The sequence below is a fragment of the Brachionichthys hirsutus genome, chromosome 5, assembly GCF_040956055.1.
Source record: "Brachionichthys hirsutus isolate HB-005 chromosome 5, CSIRO-AGI_Bhir_v1, whole genome shotgun sequence".
In the NCBI taxonomy this organism is placed as follows: domain Eukaryota; kingdom Metazoa; phylum Chordata; class Actinopteri; order Lophiiformes; family Brachionichthyidae; genus Brachionichthys; species Brachionichthys hirsutus.
Window position 1 is genome coordinate 14311988 of NC_090901.1, and position 24310 is coordinate 14336297.

General features: G+C 42.9%; 1 protein-coding gene across 1 annotated transcript in view; it reads left to right on the top strand.

Moving 5' to 3' along the window:
• LOC137893570 (NT-3 growth factor receptor-like) overlaps positions 1–23844 on the top strand; it is a 60368-nt gene extending 36524 nt beyond the window's left edge. Inside the window, exons 10-18 of the mRNA XM_068738980.1 lie at positions 503–526; positions 1316–1362; positions 2244–2346; positions 12430–12618; positions 15370–15500; positions 20553–20725; positions 22246–22489; positions 22766–22924; positions 23659–23844. Coding sequence (XP_068595081.1) covers positions 503–526; positions 1316–1362; positions 2244–2346; positions 12430–12618; positions 15370–15500; positions 20553–20725; positions 22246–22489; positions 22766–22924; positions 23659–23844 — 1256 coding nt within the window. The remainder of the gene's footprint in view (positions 1–502; positions 527–1315; positions 1363–2243; positions 2347–12429; positions 12619–15369; positions 15501–20552; positions 20726–22245; positions 22490–22765; positions 22925–23658) is intronic.
• Positions 23845–24310: the final 466 nt, after the last annotated feature.

Consider the following 24310-nt stretch of genomic DNA (forward strand, 5'->3'; position numbering starts at 1 on the left):
GCAGTGCAATTTCAGCACTTACCTTAAATCATTCTGCAGAAGCACTCAGCTCTGGGGTTAGAACCCGAGTCAGGAGGCAGGCGGGGGGACACTTTGGTCCACATTCTTCCTGCTGGTTTTGCACCAGCGAGGACAGCAGAATGTGTTTAAGCCCAAAGCCTGAGGGAAGAGGGGAACCGTCCGTGTGTTGTCATCGCTCTGCTGATGGACGTCCTTGACAGAAACAAGTCATCAGTGTCGGTTGTGTCTCGCGTCTGGACTCATTTGGAGACAAAATAACGCCCCCAGGTCTGCACCGAGCTCCAACTTGTTTGGCGTAAAAGCATTTATGCTTGTTAAGTCAAAGCCATAAGGTGCAGAGCCGGCCTATATTTAGACCCACCGCCCTTTGATCACTTCACACATGACTTTCTTCTCTTCTCTTTGAGAAGAGATATTCCTATGCTTCAACGTGTGTACTTACGCCATGCATCTTTCCTGTCTTGTCTTTTCTCTGTCGTAGGACCAGAAACTGATTACGATTATGGTGAGTGCTTTAATAACAGTCTCATTATAGTATTATGGTCTGCCTCATCACGGATGTCAGGGAGAATTTCAACATATGTGTGTGTGTGTGTTTCCTTTTTGTTTTTCCAGCTGCACGTCTCTCATTGTATTTTTGAAGCTCTTTCCACATCTGCCTCTTATGAATGAAACTTAGTATTTCTTACGCTATATATATATATATTATGGCATGCCGTTCAGGAACTTATTATATATACCGGTATATATATAAAAAGTGAAGTTTGAGAATATGGACCGAACGCCGATATATATATATATGAAATGCTGCACCGAATATATATATGAAATGCTGTACCGATATATATATGAAACGCTGATATATATATATTTCAAACGCCAATATATATATATACACTTATTGAATGATCACTGACATTATCACGGCGCTGCTGCGATCTTGTGTCATTAATTCAACTACGATTTGGAGACAAGAACAGTATTGAATCCAGTTACCAGTACACATTCACCAGTTACCAGTACACATTCACCAGGGCGTTCATTAACTCCTCATTATTGAGGATTGCCGACACTAGATTTCGAGCTGACTCGCTCATAGTGACCCCCGTCTATTAATCACACAAGATCGCAGCATATGACAGTATACGAAAGGGAAGCCCGCAGGACTGCTGATGTGGACTGTTTGTGAGGTGATCATGACGTTTGACGTGATGAGATGATCGGGGCAGAACCAGCAGAGCGATGACCCGCTGAGGTTATCCTCACAGCCTCTACCTTCTTCTTTCTCTGTCAGTGACTCCGACTGCTGAGACGCTCAAACCCAAGGAAGAGACGTTTGGGGTGAGTGGCTTCAAAATGACACAACTTTGGTGTTTGATGTTATTTTTGTTTGTGATTCTTCCGCGTGCGACAACCAAGAGAAGATATAAATAAATACATTTTAAAAAGGGCAAAATTAAAAGTAGGTACGAACGAATTCAATTGAAGCTATTGTTTCATACAGCTAACATTTGTTTATAAAAACAGAGGTGACCGTTCAAATGCTAATTGTCTAGTTCCACAATACAAGGGCAGAGAGAAAGAACGCAGACCAGTGAGGAAGACGAAGAAGAGCGAGAGAGCGACCGCAGCGTTTCAGGCCAGAGCATGATCGCAAATCGGGTACGATCACGAGCTTGCGGACTCGATCGGTATCGGACGTTACCTCCCGATCAGGACTCGGACATGTGTGGATAGAGTGAGCCCTCTCTACTGCACTGCAGACATAAACGCCAGCACGCGCGCCGTGACGTCACTTCCTGCGACGATATTAGTTCAATGCCGTCAAGCGGTGCAAAACAACGGACGCATTTTGAAGCCAGTCGCTCTGCGCTGTGGAAGTATTCTGAAGTGGCCGACAAAAATATTTGTAATTAATACTTCCTGTTGCACTAGTCCAAGTCCAAAGTATTTTATTTATTACTTGAATGTTCGAGCTACGCCACAGAAGTGTTTAAGAGTTAAATGTTGACATGAGATGAATAAAATAAAAAATAAGGGACATCCTCGATCCTGGATCTGTTTTTTCACTTGTCGTTACTTTTTTATGTATTAAAGAAGTATCGGATCGGGACTCGGTATCGGTTCAAAATCAAAGGACTTGGACTCGGGGGGCTGCCGAGGGTTCGTCCAACCGGAGAGGATGTGTCTCAGTGCTTCTCTTCTCCTCTTGGCTACTGCAGGTTTCCATTGCAGTAGGCCTGGCGGGCTTCGCCTGTGTGATGCTGGTGGTTCTCTTCCTTCTCCTCAACAAGTATGGCCGGCGATCCAAATTTGGTATGAAGGGTAAGGAGCCGGAGTACGTTTTGCCTGTCCTGCTTGATCAGTGGCGTCTCGCATGTCTTCCATCAAGCTCACAGTGGGTGACTTTCATTCTCGCTGATGCTAGAAGTGGTAACCATGGCGATGTGAAGGTCGGTACTAGAACCGAGTCAGGCTGGAGCTGCCAGCGGGCCGGCGTCAGACGGCACGGGCTATCCTGATTTATTGGTGTCAATGGAAGCCGTTGTGAAGGAGTGAGGTCGTCTGTCTTTCTGTCTCCGGTCATCGTTTCTGTGGACTGAATTGTGAAATGAATTTGGTAAGTTAAACCCGGGCAAATATCCTCTCTGCGGTCGAGCCAGCATTGATATGTCATGGATATTTTGAACTTCAGAGCAAAGATCAAAGACCCTAGTCCACAATTATATTCATAGCTCTGACAAGGTCTTCAAAGCAGCCATTGCTCTCTGCCTCTAACTGGATCTACACCGTCCACATGGTGATCTGGATAATCATCAGAAGGTTCTAGATTGTTCTTGGTGTCTTTATACACCAACCATGAAAAGTAAAAGTAAAAGTAAAAGTGAATCAGAGTTGATGTGTATTTTTAACTGATTCTTGAACCCATAAATGGGTTTTAATATTAAAATGTAATATTGTTTTCTGACCTCGCATTTGGACACGTTTTCATCAACTTCACATCCTATGTCTTTGTGTCTTCGCTGGCAATGCATCATGGGAAGGTTCAATCTTGAATGTCTCAAACATTTCCACACCCTGCATTCATGGCGTTCATTCATTCACCACCAGCCTGAACCATCGGTCCAAGGCAGGCTGGAGCACATAGCAATAATTAGGCTGAGCTCCTCTCACCACGTCGGGAGATTGAAGTTCCCTTCTGCTGTCTTTGTGGATGAAATCATTCCCAGTTGAGGGTGAAAAGTCTGTTCTCTCTGGTGGTGATTTCTTCCATCCAATTTCCTTCTCTCTTTCACCCAGAACCCTCCGATTAATATTTCAGATGGTCATCATGAGATTACACAACTATTACCCATGCTGTGCTGAAAAATTTAAAGTGTTACTCATCAAAGATGCACGACTTCCTCTCAGGGCGGCTGTGGCCCGGAGGACGGCGGTGATGCCGAGAGGGAAGGGTCGCGTGTGGACTGGGCGGCAAATGTGGGCCTATCCATTGTTCTCTGGAGGAGTTTAAGGAAAATCTGGGTCGCTCCTGTCCAGTGTTGTTGAACAACATATAACAGGCCCGGTATCACTGAATCATTTATTAAAGGCAGTTCAGCGTTTCACAAGCCAAGTGTGTGTTAGAGGCGGGGCATCTTGAGAGGCAGCGAAAGCAGACATGAAAATGAATACATATATTCCATGTACACTGTACGTATGTACGTACTCACAACGCCGCCCTCCGTGCATTCCACTCGGTGTAACATAGATTCATTGTCGCTTAACACAGATTTTAAGTCGTAGTCATCGTCAAACAAGCACGTCGTTAAGTGAGGATCATCTGTCATACAGTCGAACCTCTGTTCACGAATTGAACCCGTTCTTTGATTTCTGTTGCGACCCCAAACTTTTATCGACCGAAAAAAAAAAGTTCAATTTAAATGAATGTAAATCCAGTTGATCCATTCCCCAGCCACAGAAACACTTGTTTAAAATATTTTTTATTATGGATTCACGTGTGGCGAAAATCTATAATGGAATAAACGATGACCCTAATTATTATTATTATATTATTATATTATAGGGAGGCACATGTTGGTGAAAGCTAAGAAACAGCATTTGCTAATAAGTAGCAGCAATGAATTCTTAAGGCTGATTGGATTGTCGTGCCTGTAAGTGACAGATGCATTCAGGCCAGTCTGTTAATGCATGTTCCGCTTCATCAAAGGTAATTACGCTACTGATGTGTGGCCATTTCGCTCAGGAACATGCAGACACTGGTAGAGCGAGGTGTATGTTAACCAGACAGATGTTTGTGTCCCAAGGTGCGCTTCTCTAAAACATCTGCAGCATCATGGGTGAGCCGTGCAGGCATTGCTCCATCCTACATGAACAGAAAAACGTGTCTTTGTAAGACAATTTTGATTATCGAATCCAAAACAAAGACTAAAAACTGCAATCTGCCTTTGAAAAAGCTAAAGATTATCTTCATTGAGAAGTCTGGGCCAATCAGAGGCCTGCTAGCATGCGTTGTGGTGCCGTGCCCCTGTACCAGTGCTGACCAGTAAATGTTGATAAAGATAGAATCACGTCCTACGAGTCCTCCATTGTGTGCCTCCTCCTCATCACATTATGCTTCATCTTCTAAGCAGTCGGGTTAATGAATAATTTAAAGCGCCTTTCCTTGCCTTGCTCAGTGCAGCAGATCGCTTTGGTATAGCATCACTGTTTCACAGCATTCTGGAATCAACACCTGCCTCTTGTTGAATATGTATGGCACATTGTGAAAGACGGAAGATTACAACGGGCAAATAATTACATATGCAAGGAACAAAAGGCACAAAATTCCAGACTTTAGACATCAACCTTTGACCATTTCTTATTCCCTCACGTTCCTCAGTCCCCCACCATCACCCCCTCATGTCTCTGTCAGTCACTCCATGTCTCTGTGTCTATGTTTCTTTGCTCATCCGTGACCGGCTAACAGTTCAGCCGACATGCCAGCTTGTGTGACACATGGCAAAAATATTAGCATAGCATATGGTATCCAGCGATGGACAGCAACTCAACATGTCCACCATCAAATTATTTTATTCTATCATCCACAAAGCTCCCAAATCCTTGCAGAAGGGAATCAGCAGCCGAAGCAGGGAAGCCCAGACTTCCCTCTCCCCGGCCACTTCTTCCAGCTCTTCCGGGGAGATCCAGAGACGTTACCAGGCCAGCCAAGAGACATCGTCTCTCCAGCGTGTCCTGGGTCTTCCCCGTGGTCTCCTCCCGGTGGGACGTGCCCTGAACACCTCACCAGGGAGGCGTCCAGGAGGCATCCAGAATAGATGCCCGAGCCACCTCATCTGGCTCCGCGCGGAGGAGCAGCGGCTCTACTCCGAGCTCCTCCCGGATGACCCGATCTCTAAGGGAGAGCCCAGCCACCCAACGGAGGAAGATCATTTCAGCCGCTTGTACCCGGGATCTCGTTCTTTCGGTCACTGCCCAAAGCTCGTGACCACAGGTGAGGTAGGAACGGAGATCTACCGGCAGGTGAGGGTAGGGATGGAAATTGACCAGTAAATCGAGAGCTTTGCCTTTCTGTTCAGCTCCCCCTTCACCATGACAGATCTGTGCAGAATCCGCATCACTGCAGACCCTGCACCGATCCGTCTGTCGATCTCCAGCTCCAGCTACCCTCCACTTGGGGCAGGATCTCCTCCCAGACCTGGATGTTACTCTCCACCCTTTTCCGGCTGAGAACCATGGCCTCAGATTTAGAGGTGCTGATTCTCAACCCGGCCTCTTCACACGCAGCTGCGAACCGATCCAATGAGAGCTGGAGAGCACGGCCTAATAAAGCCAACCGGATCACATCATCTGCAAAAAGCAGCGACCCAATCCTGAGGTCACCAAACCGAACCCCCTCAACGCCCTGGCTGCATCTAGAATTTCTGTCCATAAGAGTTCTGAACCGAATCGGTAAGAAACAGCAGCTCTGGTGGAGTCCAACTGGAAATGTATTTGACTTACTGCCAGCAAACATTTAATACGTTCATGGAAATTAAAGCAGGACTTAGCACTGTCACATAATAGACGTAACCACGAGAAAAACCTTGACTGCAGTCACTTTATATTTTTCCTGACCTTCATCTCGTTTATCTCATACATTATTATTATTGTTATTATTATTATTTTAAAGCCTCCATTATAAGTAAATGGGAAAATGGGAAAATCAAATGTATTATTATGATGTTGCTCACATTTGTCCGAGGGTCCGTTCAGGGAGTTTGTGTGTTTGCTCAGGCACATGAAAAATTATAGGGAACATTGGTCTGGATCAGACACAGCTGCTGCGTTCTGGATCAGCTGAAGATGTTTAATAGAGCTTTTGGGGCAACCGTGCAGTAATGAATTGCAGTAATACAGTCTGGAAGGGAATGAACCAAAGGTTATTTATTATCTGTTATTACTATACTAAATATACTAAATACTAAATACTTTTTATTGATTTGTCCCTCGGAGGGCAATTTGGTTTACAGCAGTTACAGTCTAACTGTAGTCTGCTGCTGGTCACCGCGTGGGCAGGCGCCCAGGCAATGTGGGTGAAGTGTCTTGCTTAAGGACACAACGACAGCGCACACATGTGCCTGAGCCGGGAATCGAACCTCCAACATAGGACGACCCTCTCAACCACTGCGCCACCATCGCCCCTGAACCAGTTATGAGATTCATTCAGGCAACGGAATCAGTTGCTGCTTTGGGCATCACGTGATCCTGATCATATATTGTAGCCAAACATTTTTCTAAAAAGTGAAGTCATATGAGCTTAAATGAAAGAGGCCTACAGGCAAAATGAAGTTAATACGTGCTTTAATTGAAGAAAGAAAAAAAGACATAACAAGACATTATATGATAATATAGGCATCCCCTTCTCTCCTTCTCGCTGTCTGGATCAGATCTGTTTATCAATCTCACAATCCATCCTTCCCCTCACTTGTGAACGAGACGCCAAGATATGGAAAGGCGGGAACACCAACTCAGTCTGCCAATCCAGAAGCACTGTTCTTGACCATTATGGGATATTAGACATGCATCAATCAGGACAGTCCCTGCATCCCGGATGATGTATGAGTCCACCTCTGAGACCGCCACCTCTGCTTCCTAATGGAAGACATGGTACTGGGATTGAGGAGATCTTTGAAGTATTTGTTCAATCGCCCAAAAATATTCCCAGTTGAGGTCAGCAGCTCCCTACCTCCACCATAAACAGTGTTGGTGGTGCACCGTTTTCCCCTCCTGAATTTCTTAGAAGCCGGTCAGTAGTCTGCAGACCATGCTCCTTATGACACACCGCTTTCCACAACCTCAGGAGGGGAAAGCGGTGCACCACAAATACTTCAAGGATCTCCTCAATCCTAGTGCCATGTCTTCCATTAGGAAGCAGAGGTGGCGGTCTCAGAGGTGGGGGACTCATCCATCATCCGGGATGCAGTGACTGAGGTGGTTGCCAAGCTCCGTCAGTGGCAGGGAACCAGGGATGGATGACATTCGGGGCCCTTTAATCTCTGGATGTGCAGGGACTGTGTCTACTATTGCATGGTGGAGAACAGTGCCTCTGAATTGGTAGACTGGGGTGGCCCTCCCGGCCACTTGGATTAGTTTTGGTTACTATTTTCCATCCACCCAATCCATTGATTCATCCTTGCATCTTCTTTCACTTATTTAGAGACAATCATAATTAGATGGGCTTTACTGTTGGATTGTATTACCAATAATCATCAACATCAGCGTAATTTGAGACATATGCGAAATGTTCTATTGTGGGAAGGCCTTGAAAAAGCAAATTGTAGACTGAGAAAATACCACAATCTCCTGCACCGTTAGTTAAGACAGTTATCCTTATTACTCTGATGCAAAAATCCCCCTGTCCATACTCCATAATGATTGGTCCATTGTCCATAATGAGACTTAAATACATTCTGGGCCTTTGATGTTTTTCAGGCTTTTAAAGTCTTTGATGTATCAAAATATGTCAACTATGTAGTCGGACTATTTTTAGAGCAAACAAACTGGAATTATTGTAAAATTCAGTTTGGTCCATGCTTATATGGGAGAGAGGAAAAGAACTGGAATAAATTGAATTAACTTGTTTTGCTTGTAAAATCAAGTAAATTCAAGGTAAAATGAATTCAGACCGGTAAAGAAGATTCAGGAGGTGGAACAAGAAATTAAATAGTTTCAGATTTACCAGTGAGATCAGATAATTGTCACAATATTTGTTGGAAAAAATTTTACTTGCCAAGTTCATATGTACTAATATATCAGTGAGAGAGTCATAATTGGAGTAGATCTCGATGGGGCATGGACGACATCTTGTGTAGACGCAGTTTAAAGGAGGTTGGTCGTGGTAGGAGAGAGTGTAGCCAGCCAACATAAGATGGTGGTGTGTACGATGACTGTAGTGGTGAGGAAAAGGAAGAAGACGAAGGCAGAGCAGAGGACAAAGTAGTGGAGGCTGAAGAACGAAGAGTGTTGTGTGGCTTTCAGGGAAGAGGTGACAGGCTTTGGGTGAGCAAGAGAGGCTTCCTGAAGACTAGAATGCAACAGCTCAGGTGATAGGTAGGGAGACAGGTAGGAGCAGAGGTGGAGGTCTCAGAGGTGGAGTCATCCATCATCCGGGATGCAGGGACTGAGGTGGTTACCAAGCTCCTCAGTGGCAGGTTAGATTAGGTTAGGTATTTATTTATTTCAGGCAATGACAAAAAAGCAACAAAACAAAACAACCCGTGCCACATCGCAATAAATAATATGCCAATTCAGCCTGAAAGGGAGTGGGAAGAAGAAAACGTATTTAATCCCACCCCTATTTATCATAATATATAAACATAACAAGTTCCACTATTTCAAACTCAATCATATCAACAACAACTATATATGCACTGTATGATTTTGAAAAATACAACAAAATATTGGATGAAACTGTAGTTAAATTACAAAACAATAATTGTTATATATATTTTTTTTCATTATGGTGTTACCCCAGGTAACAGATGACTGTTTAAACAGTCATGCCAATATTAATAATAAACAAATACCAGCAATGGTAATAAACATATAACAACAATGGTAATGAAAACAATAAGCACTGATACAAATAACAGATCTACCTTCAAGACCCTCTGTTTGAATATTGTGAGTAGGCCAGATGTCTATACACTCGCTTAAATTGATGAGTACTTTGACATTGCTTATGGTGTGTATCCAGACTCTTCCAAAGTTTTACCCCACGTACAGACAAACAAAAACTTTTGAGTGTGGTTCGAACAGTAGTTTAAAAACTCCAAATCCTCTCAAATCATGAACTGCTGCTCGAACAGTAAAAAAAAACGTAGGTTAATCAGTAATGATTTGTTAAATGCCTTGTATTTCACCAGATCCATAAATTTAAGCAACTTTGACTGAATAAATAAGTTATTAGTATGATCCCGAAGTCCAACCTTGTGAATAATCCATATTGCTCGTTTCTGTAATATGCATAATGGATTTGTTGTGTTCTGATAAGTATTTCCCCAGACTTCAATGCAGTATGTAAAGTATGGAAGTACCAAAGTGCAATATAAGGTACGGAGAGCATTCTCATCTCGGTATGGTTTTACTTTGTTCATTATTGAGAGACTTTTGGAGATCTTAGTTTTTATTTGTCTGACGTAGGTTTCCATGACAATTTATTATCAATAATAACACCCAATAATTTGATCTCATTTACCCTTTCAATTGGGATACCTTCAATAGTTATTTGCAGTTCTGAATGCATTTTTAGATGACTAAACATCATTACTTTAGTTTTATTAACATTTAAAGATAATTTATTTGTGTCCATCCACTTCTTTATTGCATTTCCGTGTTCACAGTATTTACAAGCTCCTTATAATTATCACTACTATAGAATATGTTTGTGTCATCCATAAACAGGATGAGTTTTAATGCTTGAGATACATTAAAAATATCATTTATATATATATTGAACAACTTTGGACCCAAAACCGACCCCTGGGGGACACCACAAGCAATGTCAGGTGTATGTGACAAGCACTGCCCCATTTGCACATACTTTACCCTTCCTGTTAAATAACTTTTTAAACAGTCCCTGCCACCCCTCTTATCCCATATTTATCCAGCTTATTGAGTAATAGTATCAAAAGCTTTTTTTTAGATCTATAAAGATACCAGTTGCATATGTTTTTAGCTCCATTGCAGTAGTGATCTCTTCAATTGCCTCAACTATCGCCATAGATCTATTTGTTCGAAATCCATATTGACCTTCATTTATTATGTGATGTTTCTCGAGGAATTTATCAAGTCGAGAGTTGAAAAGTTTCTCCAGAATTTTCGAGAATTGAGGCAACAAGGAAATTGGTCTATAATTATTAAAACAATGTTTGTTATCATTTTTGAATAGAGGGATGACTTTTGCAGTCTTCATTTCTTTCGGGAAACAACCAGACTGGAATGATAAATTACCGATGTAAGTGAAAGGCTTTACAATATTCAGAATAATTCTTTTGACCAACGTCATGTTGATATCATGACAGTCAGTGGACAGCTTACTCCTACACTTGTGTACAATGCTGATCACTTCCTGCTCAGTTATAGCTGAGAGGAAAAGAGATGATGGATTTTGTTTAATTCTCAAATCACATTTATGTTGTCCTCGGTCTGGACAACAGACCGAGGAGCTAATTCAGGGCCCTGAAGCTAATTCAGGGCCGACGTTTACAAAAAAATTGTAGAATGTATTTACAATTCTGCTTATATTCTGATACTTTTCACCATTTTCATCAGTAAAGAAATCCGGATATGTCGGTCTTGAGTAGCCTTGTTTAATTAAACTATTCAATGTTTCCCATGTTCCTTTTATGTTGTCTTTATATGCATATAATTTTCTTTTATAATACAGCTGTTTACTGGTTCTTATAATGTCTGTTAATTTATTCCTGTACTTCTTATATCTTTGTTCCATTTCTATTGTTTTTACGTTAATAAATAATTTATAAAGATTATTTTTCTTTTTGCAGGCATTTAATATTCCTTTTGTGAGCCAAGGGCTTTTGATATGTGTTTTCTTTTTACAGTATTCCTTAACTGGACAGTATTCATCATGCAACCCGATGAATATATCTAAGAATGAAGAAGAATGTATTGGCACCGTCCACATCAGATTTATTATAAATTGCACCCCAATCCTGGTGGGCTAAACTGTCTTTTAGTGCAATTATTGTTTATTCAGTTATAGTCCGTTTAAACATTGTTTTCATAATATCTTTTGGTTTTGCAAAATTACAGTCGTAGAGAGTAAAAACAGGTAAATGATCAGTGATGTCACAAATAATTAAACCACTGCTGATTTCCCATAATATTAGTAAAGATGTTGTCAATGATTGTTGCACTATGTGAAGTTATTCTGCTTGGTTTTGTTATTGCTGGCTAGAGAGACAAACTGTACATTGTAGTAATGAAATCATCAATCATATTTAGTTTAGATGGATTTAACAAGTCAATGTTAAAATCACCACAGATAAATAATGTTTTTTGGTTCACAGGAGAAAACAATTTATCCATCCAATCATTGAACATTTCTATACTTGAACCAGGTGTTCAGGATAAACAAATATCTGAACAATGCTTAAGGAGAATAACACAGTGTCTTATTTATGTAAATGTAACAAATGAACGTGAACTACAGTACTAGTTCATTTTTAGGGCTGTTTAAGCCTGAGGCTTAAAATACGGTGCGGCTTGTACAGGTACGAAATTGATTTTCTTTCTAAAATTAGCGCATGCAGCTTTTAATCAGGTGCGCTCTATAGTCCGGAATTTACAGTATATGGTCCATGCTTATATGGGAGCTCAGTGTGTCGAGGAGGTTATACCACCAGTGCTGGCCTATGACAGCATATTGATTATTGTATTGATTAACTATAAGCTTTGTTAAAAAGGAAAGTCTTTAGTCTACGACAACATTCATGGATGTGTGAGAATATGTGTGTCAGGATGTGCGGCTGCTTGGATTCAGTTTTGCTAACTGATGATTCATGTCGCCCGTCCCCTCGATATTCGCGTCAACCCTTTTTAATTACAAACTGATTTTTTTTTATTCAGCAATTGTTGCAGAAGTATGCATAATTATCATGGTGTGGGTTTATACCTTTCTACCAGAGATATCTGTGTTGAATGAAGCCGACTGGACTCACGCTGCCTCTTGGATGAGAAGCGGAACATCTGTTTCTCTCTTCCTATAAGTCCAGCTGACTTTATTCAAGACGGAGATCTGCCATGTCTTGGATGCCTGAGACGCTACACAGAGATGTTCAGTGTGTAAGTTTGGCAGTGATTAGCTATTCATCCACTCTATATCATCTCTCTTTGCCTTTTTAGGACCAGTAGCAGTGATAAGTGGCGAGGAAGACTCTGCAAGCCCCCTTCACCAAGTGAACCATGGCATCATTAGCCCCTGTACTCTGGATGCTGGACCCGACACTGTGGTCATTGGAATGACCAGAATCCCAGTCATAGAAAACCCACAGTACTTCAGACATGGACATAACTGCAATAAACCCACCACTTGTAAGTTCAGGCAGCCGCACGGAACCAGGCCCCTAACCGTAAACCTAACCCCCTAATCCTAACCTTAACCCCTAACCCTACCCCGACCCCTAACCTTAAACCTAACCCTTCCCCCGACCCCTAAGGTTAAACCGACCTCCTAATCCTAGCCTTAACCCCTAACCCTACCCCCAACCGTAACCTCTACCCCTAACCTTAAATCTAACCCCCTAATCCTAACCTTAACCCCTAACCCTACCCCCCGACCCCTAACCTTAAACCTAACCCTACCCCCAACCGTAAACCCCCTAATCCTAACCTTAACCCCTAACCTAATATGTACCATATTCATCATTCTATGCTCACAGATTTCTTGCAGAAATGACATTTGGAAGGCAGCAGATTGGTTCAGTTGGTTTTTGCCCATATTTGATGTCAAGATAACCCAAAAAGGTGTGATTCTTGCAGACAACTACTCTGAGACAGTAAATGGACACTTCGCTAGATAACTTGGGCGGCTGAACAACATCCAGATGATGTAAAATGGATTTACCCAGACTTCACACAGTCTTTGTACCCCCCCTGATAACGTAATGGTGGGATGTGATCATAGATGCCAGCCTGTCTGTACTATGTTGGGAAACTGCAAATTCTGCTGAGCCAGTCTTGATGCTTGCATAAAATCAGCATGAGAAATACTTCACCTTTCTCCAAATGAGATGTTCTTCATTTCAAACAGTCAGACACCAACACTAGGTGCGTTTACATGGACAACATTTCTTTAATCCAATCAGAGTTCAGAGTAAAATTGTGATCGGATGCACCGTGTTCATGGACCCTAAAAATCCGATCCGATTAGGATTTGCGTGTTCATGCATCACACTTTCGATCGAAGTACATTATTTTGACATGCGCAATTTTACCAAAAACACCGGAAGCGGTAGAAGAAGAAGCCGTAGCGACTTCCGTTGTAAACAAATCATCGCTCTTCCAAACGGAGCTTCACTGTGTCCTCCAGACTGCACTTTTATTTTTGATGGTGTCGATGTTAAGGCATCGTAGGACACCCAGCAACGTGTTTGTCGCAGACACCGGACAATTATACCTCCCACTCGCCGTGTCTTTCGCTCGCTCGGCTTAAACTAGCTTCCGGGAATCGCAGCAACGCGTATAGCTGACGTCACAGACATGCGCAGTAAGGGCGGCTTGTACCGATACTTCGGAATAAGTGTTTTCATGCGCCCTGATCGGATCACAAATTGGTGTAAACCACCCCTCTCGATCGGGATAGAATTGTGATTGGATCGAGTTCGATTGGGTCAGACTAATCCGATTTGGGTGTGTACATGAAGCATTTTTATTCCGATCAGGATTTTAATCTGATTACATGTGTCCATGTAATCGCACCTAGTGACCTCCTCTGTTCATACAGACACACAAATTGCTGATGCCGTTCCCAGTAGCGGTGCTGCTCTGTCATACGAGTCGCCTCGCGTCATTGTCACTGTGTGTTTTAATAATTTATGTGTGTGTGTGGGGGGGGGGGGGGGGGCGATAAGTGTATTTCTTCCCTTTATTTATCTATGATAGTAAATATATTATCTTCATCATATGAATTGTGATGCATGCACATCACACATATTTATTATTATCACATGTAATCATTTAATATTACATTTTTTATTTTTCCTGAATCCATTCCTGATCCGATCCAGATTAAATTCGGTGGTGAGATAGAGCCCCCCCCCCCCCTACATGACTGTGTCACATTCCATAAACTTTGGTCAATAGTCAACCGAGATATTGAGGAACATATTTTGAAGCTCCCTTTACTGCAATGTTACTGAAGATCTCAAAGTGATCCATAATCCAGGATCTTTTCTGGATCATCAACTAAATGTAATCGTCTGTTCCTGGTAAGATTCCCAACATTTCCTGAAAATTCCATCCAGATCCGTCCAGAACCTTTTGAGTTATCTTGCTAACGGACGGACAGACAGACAGACAAACGCCAGCTATTACAAAACCTCCGCCTCGCCTCGGCAGAGGAAATTAAGATAATAATTTCTAATAATAATAATTTTTTCTTCAACTTCTATTCCCTTTAGAGGTTGTAATGTAATATTTTGTCTGTTAGATTATATGTAATAAACATATTGGGTGTGTTTTTTGTCCACTGCCTTCATCGTCATCATCATCGACATGCCAGCATGAGCATCACGACCATGAACAGAAGGATCCAACTCAGTAACGACACTTAATCCAAGCCTTCTTTAAGGATGCTGCTATTTGATGAGTCAGCAAAATAATGCATTAATTGAATTACCAGTACTGTACAAGGAATGCAGTTTGTTGATTGAATTAGTGTACACACGCGATTATTTTTGTATGGAATTTGACACAGTCATGCAGGGTGGGGATGTCTAGCTCTCCACCAAATTTAATCAAAATCGGATCCGGAATTAGGTCAAGAAAATTAATTACATTTTACATTGGAAACTGAATTTACACTTTAAAAAATCAGCTAAATATACACATCAACTCCAATTCACTTTTACTTTTCATGTTTGTTGTATAAAGTTAACAAGGTCTCATAATAATAAATAATAAATAATAATAGTAATAATAATAAATAATAGTAAAATGTCTGATTTCATGCTGTCCCCAGTTTTATTGTCATAAATGCAGATGGATTGAATTAAATTAAAATCGCCAGAACAAGATTCAAAAAAGTGCAGCGTTTTGTAACAGGTGTTAATTCATTTGTCTCAGATGTTCAGCATATTAAACGGAGGGACATCGTTTTGAAGCGGGAGCTCGGAGAGGGAGCCTTTGGCAAAGTGTTCCTTGCTGAATGTTATAACCTGAGCCCCAGCAAGGACAAGATGCTGGTAGCCGTAAAGGTAAGGCTGAAATTGAATTATGGGATGTGTGGATTTTTGCAGTTGTTTGGTCACTGGCAAACGAAAACGCAGCTTTATTGTGTCTTGAAGAAAAGAAGCTTTGCTACTATGTCACAGTGTCTAAGAGCAGCCTTTGAGTCTGCCACCGCTGCCTTGAGGAGCCACGTCTTTCCAGTTCTCAAGGCTGGCGCAGCACTGCTGGAACCTTAGATTCTGTCAGAGTCATTTCGAGTGACTTATATTCCTCAGTCAAGCTTGATACTGGCAATGACAGACCACCGTCCACATAAAGGCCAACGCTGCTCATGCAACTAGGCAACCCGAGCCATCTCCTTATTTGGACATTCACCATTCTTTCCAAACGACTGATATGAGACTTAGTGGGCTCATAGATGGTAATTGGCAACATTAGGCAGGACAGCAGACCAAAGTGATAGCACCATAACTTCAGTTTACCTGGAAGGGCAGTGTCGTTGATTCATTGCATACCACTGATTGCGTCCTTGCGGAGATGTTCTATTGCTCAGCATCATTGAGGTTGGCACTGTACCACCTTCCAAGACTTTTGATGGGTAAATCAAGGATGGTTGGTATTTGCTGCTCAATGAAATTAAATCTCTCATTGGTTAGTTGGCCTTTAACATTGTAGATGTTCCGAGACTCACTGGATTTTATTTTCATGGTAGCCCAGCTAATGTTACTGTGGAGATGTCTACCAGCCGTTTCGTGCATGGCTTTGTGGTTGTATGGTTGTCATGTCGTCCATGTATGGCCTAATCGGGCGGCAAACGTAGACCATTCTCCACTCTCTGCTCCAACCACCCAGGCTGATGCCAGTATGATCAACTCCATTGCCATAGTGAATGTCAAAGGGGAAATTGTGTCACGCTGTAACACTTCAAGGCCAGTCTTTTCTAGATCTGTGGCCTTCTTCCATTGCTTTTTTTTAGAAGCCTACCCTCTTTCACCAACTTCTCAATTTCCAATTGTATTCCTGATTTGCGTTGCTGGGCTTGCTCTTTCTTTGCCTTTGATTTTGTGTTCCTTACCTCAAATCTTTCTTTACCATCCTAGAGACTTTACTGCATCTAGAAATAGATAGGATGGAAGAAGTTGATTTACAGTTACATTCATCCATTTCAATGCCTGATGTAGCACAGATTGAGCAACCTTCAACTGTGATCCAATACATATTACCCTCTCCAAATACAAGTGCAGTCCAGTAGATCTAGATCCAGCTCACAATTTAGAAACAAACTCCAACTGTTGTTGATGGAGGCAATTAACATTGTATAAAAACATATAAATGACATTAACAATGTCTCTTTTGTATTCAGGAGTTCATGTAATATGTCATGATTTGAAACATCTCTAACACATTGACCTGCAGAAGCCACATATCAGGATATAGAGGGAACACAGCTGGAGCCTTTTTCTTCTTCATCTTCTTCTTCATCTTCTTCTTCCTCTTTTGGCTTGTCCCGTCAGGGGTCACCACAGCAAATCAACCTTCTAGTCAATTGCAAGCTTAATTCTGGCAAAGTTTAACACCGGATGCCATTCCTGCAACAACTCTCTGGATGTATCCGGGCTCGGGACCGGCTAAATGGAGACGCTAACCCGCTAAGCCTCTCTCCTACGAGTGCATTTGATTTCATTCAACACAGAGATCGAACATGCTCTGGATGAGTATTTTCAGAGACTTTATTGTCACGTGCTTTTTCTTTTGCCAAACGGACAACCTGCTTTGTCACCCAGCAACAGTAAACTCTGCCCCTTCTATGGGCTCTTTCACTCGATTGGCAGAACCAATGACATTTTAAAGAACAGACTTCATGCACTCAATAATAATGAACCACTGAGTTTTTCTGCGCAAGTGCTCCAGGTGCTGTCGAATGCCTCTTCAGGCATGGCATTGATCACTAACACTATCTCTAATGTCAATTTAATGTGAAAGGTCAAACCCCTCCCACCTGCATGGGCAAAATTATCCTTTATTTGTTTGTTTCATTTAAGGGCAGGGGTTCCCAACCGGACTGAGTGCAGCCCCTGGTGGCATGAGACATAACCATTTAGGGAGTGCAAGGCCTTGAATTATGTAATGATTCATACACTCTATAATAATAATCTTTTAGGGATGCGAAATGGATAATGCATTATAGCAAAGAGAATAAAGAAATGAAGTTAAAGGTTTAATGTTTACGCATAAAAAAATATACCGTATTTTCCGGATTATAAGTCGCGGTTTTTTTCATAGTTTGGTCGGGGGTGCGACTTATATATGCTTTTTTTACAAAGTCTGTGAGCGCAGAGACAGTAGCCTACACATTTCTATAACAGGTGTTACAGGGAACTCTGTGACCCGTCACAATCCGGAGCGACGTATAATCCAAAAAATACGGTATATACCGTATTTTTTGGATTATACGTCGCTCCGGATTGTAGGTCGCACCAGCCAAAAAATGCATAATTAAGAAGAAAAAACCATATATAGGTCGCACTGGAGGATAAGTCGCATTTTTGGGGAAAATTTATTTGATAAAATCCAACACCAAACAACATATAGCACAAAGAACATGCTAACACGTTTACCAAAATATCAGGTTTTATTCCGAATCACGAAATCCAAGGAAATCTTCATCCTCGGTGTCACTTTTGAACAACTCCCCCAACTCGGCAGGTAGACAAGACGCCGCTTCCTCTTCTACGTCGCTTACATCAGACTCGTCGTCAGTTGCAGTTCCAATTATTCCAGCCTTTCTGAATCCCGACAGGATGGTTGCGGTTGTCACTGAAGCCCATGCTTTGTCGATCCATTCAATGACTTCCAGGAAAGTTGCATGGCGCATTCTCCCGGTTGCCGTGAAGCTGTGCTCTCCATCCGTCATCCACTGCTCCCACAGGTTACGCAAAACTGACTTAAAGCTCCTATTCACGGAGATATCATGTGGCTGGAGTATTTTGGTTAAGCCTCCAGGGATGATGGCAGGTATGGAGTTGAGAACTTTTAATTTATTTTTTAACTGTGGTGTGATGTGCGCTCTCATGCTATCCATCACAAGCAGAGCTTTGCGTGCTCTAAAGAAGCCATCCGGTCGCTTATTGTAGCACTTTGTGAGCCACAAGTTCATCATTTCTTGATCAATCCACCCTTTCGCGTTCACGGCGACTTCAACTGAGGAGGATTGGATTTTTGGCATGGTTTTTCGTTTGAAAATGACCATCGGTGGCAGTTTTGATCCGTCTCCACAACATGCCAGCACCACTGTGAAGTGTGATCTCTCATGACCAGTTGTAACGATATTCACACTTTTTTGCCCTTTCTCTGCAACACTTCGGCCCATGGGGATGTCAAAAGTGAGGGGGACCTCGTCCATGTTAATAATATGATCCGGTGTCACGTTGTGATCACTTACATGCTTTTCAATGAACGCGCGGAAACTGTCAACCTTGGCTTGGAAGTCCGCTGGCAGTTTTTGGGACAGTGTCGTCCTAGCTCTGATAGAGAGGCGTTTGCGCTGCATGAAGCGGTAACACCAAGAAGGTCCTCCCGCAAAGCCGTTTATATTCACCGCCCTGGCAACCACTTGGGCGTGGAGACGCAACTGCACCGTTGACAAACCTCTCCCAGCAGCACGTTGTTCAAGCACCCATGCGTGAACTCGTTCCTCCAACTGCGGCCACCTAGCTTGTCGCCCGCGATTAGCTTTCTTTGTTTTCTTCATTTCAGTAAGGGTAGCCTCCGCTTTTCGCCAGTCCCTTACAAGTTTTTCGCTCACTCCAAACTTTCTTTCTGCTGCTCGATTGCCGTTTTCGGCTCCATATTTCACTATCTGAAGCTTGTAAGCCGCGGAATATGACTTTCTTTTCGGCGCCATTTTCAATCAGCCCTTCTAATTTGTGTTTTTAGATAACAGGTGTGACAGATAACTCTGAACCTCCAGAAACCGCGACAGATTCTGACGGGTCACAGAGTTCCCTGTAACACCTGTTATAGAAATGTGTAGGCTACTGTCTCTGCGCTCACAGATTTTGTAAAAAAAGCATATATAAGTCGCTCCGATTTATAAGTCGCACCCCCGACCAAACTATGAAAAAAACCGCGACTTATAATCCGGAAAATACGGTATATTTGTTTTTTGCTAATACCTTGAAACACTTAGCTTAAATAAATGTGTTTCTCAAATTTTGTGTAAATTGCATTCTTCATCTTCAGATGAGATATTACATTTGTAGGGGGTGCGAGAACATATTAAAGGTTTCCTAGGGGTGTGACGCATTAAAAAGTTTCGGGACCCCAGTTCAGAGGAAGAAAGAGGGAGATGTGAAGAGCCTCTTTTCTCATTTTCTGAATTCCGACCCCGTATGTGGCCTGAAACAGCACCTGCACAACACTGTTCTAAAATACGATGCCGTCGCATCCTCTAGATACAGCATTGTGAGCACTCCACTGACATTCCCTGATGAGATCCTGATGAGAAAAGGCAATGGCTGCAAAGACTGGGATGGCTGGTTGCTTACCCACCATCACTCAGGACACGAGGACTGCCAACAGCACGCCTCTTATCTACAAGACAATCAGATGGCTATTGTGTTTGGACTTTCATCATATCCCATGTGTATAACCACTGTGTGGAAGCTAAAGGGAAATTCCCTTTAGCTTCCACACACACACTCAGTGCATGAAGGCGGCTCGCCGTATCCCAGCGTTCCAATTTGTTGCTCCTTAATCCTGTAGCAATGCTCAAACCCAGTGTCTGAGACGTTGTTTGTTTGATTCCCGGATCTGCCACTTGTGTTCACTCTTGTTGTGTCCTTGGGCAAGACACTTCACCCACATTGCCTGTGTGAATGTAGTGAGCGAGTGAATGTCGGTGGCTGCGCGAATTGGTAGCCTCGCTTTTGTCAGTCTGCCCCAGGGCAGCTGTAGCTACCGTGGCTGGTTGCTTACCCGCAATCACTCAGGGCAGATGTAGCTACCCCGGGGCAGCTGTGGCTACAACAGTAGCTTTGGGTGTCTGTAAAACCGATGCGTGATTATTATTATTCCAGACGCTGAAGGATCCCACTCTTGCAGCCAGGAAGGATTTCCAGCGGGAGGCCGAGTTGTTGACCAACCTCCAGCACGAGCACATAGTGAAGTTTTACGGCGTGTGTGTGGATGGAGACCCTCTCATCATGGTGTTCGAGTATATGAAGCACGGAGATCTCAATAAGTTTCTCAGGTGAGTTCCACAGAGCGGCGTGAGGGCATGCCGTGTGTTCTGCTGCGATGGAACCCTGACATTCAGCCGGCTGCCATTAAAACTCAGCGCCTGTCTGACAACGATTCAGAGGGAAGCTCTGGGCTCAGCTCTGCAAATGTATTTCCATTTAAGTGCTGCCACCAATTCTTCCAGGAGATGCTTCTAGAATAGCTGGCAGCCAAGCCACCGTTCACACTCACACACACACACACACTACTCTGTGGCCTACTTGGAACCTGACTTCATTCTGCTGAGCGTATTGATACGTATTTATTACTCAGTCTGTGTATTTTCACTCGGTTTGAAACTCCGCCACCCGCATCATTAGCATTGACTTCCATTGTACATACCAAATGTCCTGCTACACTCCAAACAGTTTCACCGGGAACCTTCTTGGATAAATCTGTAGAACATTAAGACAGGAGGATGCGATTGTTTTTCATGTCCCGTAAAGTGCAGTTTATCTTTAATAGATTTAAAGTTTCTGGGTGCTCAATGTTCAGTGGCAACAGATGATAGTATAATGAGAAAACGCTGCATGTAATGGGCAAAGACTGTACCAGCAGCAAACTGAACGAGTCTATGAGGCATGCATATGGGCTTGGCGACTCTTTGGAAAGCCATTGTAAGACGGTTCATCGCTGCATCAACAAATAGATGTTAAAAATCTGCCAAAGCTAAAGGGGAACGAGTCCTCTGTTCTGACAAGTCCACATCTCAGAGGGTTTTTGGAACTGCGATCCAGGCTAAAAGGAACATCAAGAACTTTACAGCATGAAGTTCAACCACCAGTGGTGGTGGGGGTGGGGCTGTGGTGATGCCAATGGGATGGATAACTAGACTGCTTTAATACATAGAGTTTTTGTAAAAGCATGTGCAGCCATCCAGCTGGATTGTTCCTCATTTCCCCCGAGACAACGCTATCGTCTCCCCATGTCCAAGATTTTATGATGTGCGCATAATGATAATAAAGTATCTTGAATCTTGAATGTCTAGATGAATACCTTTCTTTAGTACAAAAACACGCAATACATGTGAATTAACCCATCCAAATCACCTCGAAGTGAGAACGTGAGTATGGATGTGTGTCTTTCTGTGTTGGCTCCGGGCCTACCTTTCATCTAGTATCTGATGGGATAGGCTCCAGCCTTCCTATAGCCCTGAAGGGACAAGCTCGCCAATGGATGGATGGAGGGCAATCAACCTGCAGGTTCTTGAGAACATAAAGCCATTTAAATGCTTAGGCAGTTCTGTTGGCTTCGTTGAGCCCATTGTCAAACTAGTGGAGTAGGAAGTATGGAGTTGGAGAGAACTTGAAGTACCCTGTTACTTTTACCACACTGCGTTACATCCTCACACACCAGTAAGGATAAGCCGCTATGATCAAACCATGATGGTCTACATCATACATGATTATAAATGACACCAAATGATGTCAGTCATGCGTCATGTGTGATGTCTTTGGCTTGAGTTATTTCCTAATCTTTATTCTCACTCAGAGCTCATGGACCAGATGCCATGATCCTGGTGGATGGACAGCCTCTGCAGACCAGTGGGGAGTTGGGTCTGTCCCAGATGCTTCATATAGCCAGTCAGATTGCAGCTGGGATGATTTACTTGGCGTCTCAACACTTTGTTCACCGAGACCTGGCGACCAGGAACTGCCTTGTGGGAAATGGACTCCTGGTGAAAATCGGGGACTTTGGCATGTCCAGAGACATTTACAGCACGGACTATTACAGGGTAAGAGCAGGAACGGTTGTCTCTTTGTTGAGCTGAAAGAAAATACCCACAAGTACTTGGATGTGTTGGGTTTACTCAGCAGCCGTACCAGATACACTATACATTGTTCACATCAATAAAAAAAAAAACTGCTGCTACTGTCTATCTGTCAATCGGGGTGGGACCCTGCACAACCTTGTTTGTTTGCTTGGATACAGTTTATTCACCCAAAGGCTTCAAGTGTCGGATAGTTGCCGTACACTCGTTCATGCATGTGTTTTTGTTCGGTGTGTTCAGGTGGGAGGACACACCATGCTGCCTATTCGCTGGATGCCGCCAGAGAGCATCATGTACAGAAAGTTCACCACGGAAAGCGACGTGTGGAGCTTCGGTGTCATTCTGTGGGAGATTTTCACCTATGGGAAACAGCCGTGGTTCCAGCTGGCCAATAATGAGGTAAGCTAACAGTATTAGCCGATGGACAGTGGAAGTCGGTATTCAAGGTAGACTTAGACTTTTGTGCTGTTTGTTGCAAATGTCTCAACATCCTGACAGCAACTTATCAAAGTCACAGCCCTGTTCTATGTGTACACCCATCTACACACACACACACACACGTACACACACTCCGGCCGTGCCCTCACCACTCATCAGTGGACACGTCAAGGTTTTGGCATGAGCAGGTAATTAATTGACACTCGTCTTCTTCATTCTTTCAGGCATCTTCTGCTATTATTAATTGACTCCAAACACATACATGTTCCAAACTCAGCACTTAGCAGAAATGGATTAGTCAGGAAATATCTGCAGGTTGTTTGTTCTGGTCCTCTGGGATGTCTCCAGCCTGTCAAACAGACGTCCTGTGTTCTTCAGGGAATAACGCACGCTTGATTAAGATTTTTAAATTGTTACAATCGTTTAAAAAAACGTTTATTTGAAATATCACCCAAATGAGTCGTTTTTATTTATTAATACAAATTCAATTATTTGTATTTTTTTTTAAAGATAAGCATTTTAAGTAATTTTTTTCTGCCTTTTTTGTACCGAAAATTAACCAAACCAAACCTGACATTTTAGTGTCCCGTTACACGCCTAGTATTTAGCTTTTACGTTTTATAAAAGCGTAAAGTGTTTGGAACGTGGACGTTTGTACAGATATGCATATATGCTGTGTCTCTCTGTGTCCCCAGGTGATAGAGTGCATTACTCAGGGACGGGTGCTGGAGCGGCCCAGGCTCTGTCCCAAAGACGTCTACGATATGATGCTGGGCTGCTGGCAGAGGGAACCACAACAGCGACTCAACATTAAGGACATTCAGAAAATTCTGTTTACGCTGATGAAAGCCACTCCAGTGTACCTGGATATACTGGGATAACGACAGAACACCAGTGAGAAGGACTGGGGGGGGGGGGGGCTTTCAGGTCGGACTAGAACATCACAGCTGTAGAAAATAGTTCCGTTGGTGAGAAGGTTGCTCTAAAAGGGGAAATGGCCTGGACTCATGGCGGAGTCCGGAACTGAAGCATGTGAATGTGGAATCAGAACACACCCGACCACCTCCCTGGATGATGTAAGAATTAACCACAGTACAGTGATGTGTCTTCAGCTGAATTGGAACGAACTGGATCACCATTGTATCACATTATAATCAAAGGAGATGTTCTTGTCCAGTCTTCATTTTTGAAAAGTGATGGCTTCCACTGAGGGGCGTGAGCTTGATGAACCTGTTTCTACTGGCCCAGTATGGCTTGGGTTTGTGTCATACTCATTAAAAAAAAGACCATTATTTTCTTCTTCCCATGGACCCAGTTTAAACAGGCACAGCTTTGGTTCTGTCTTAA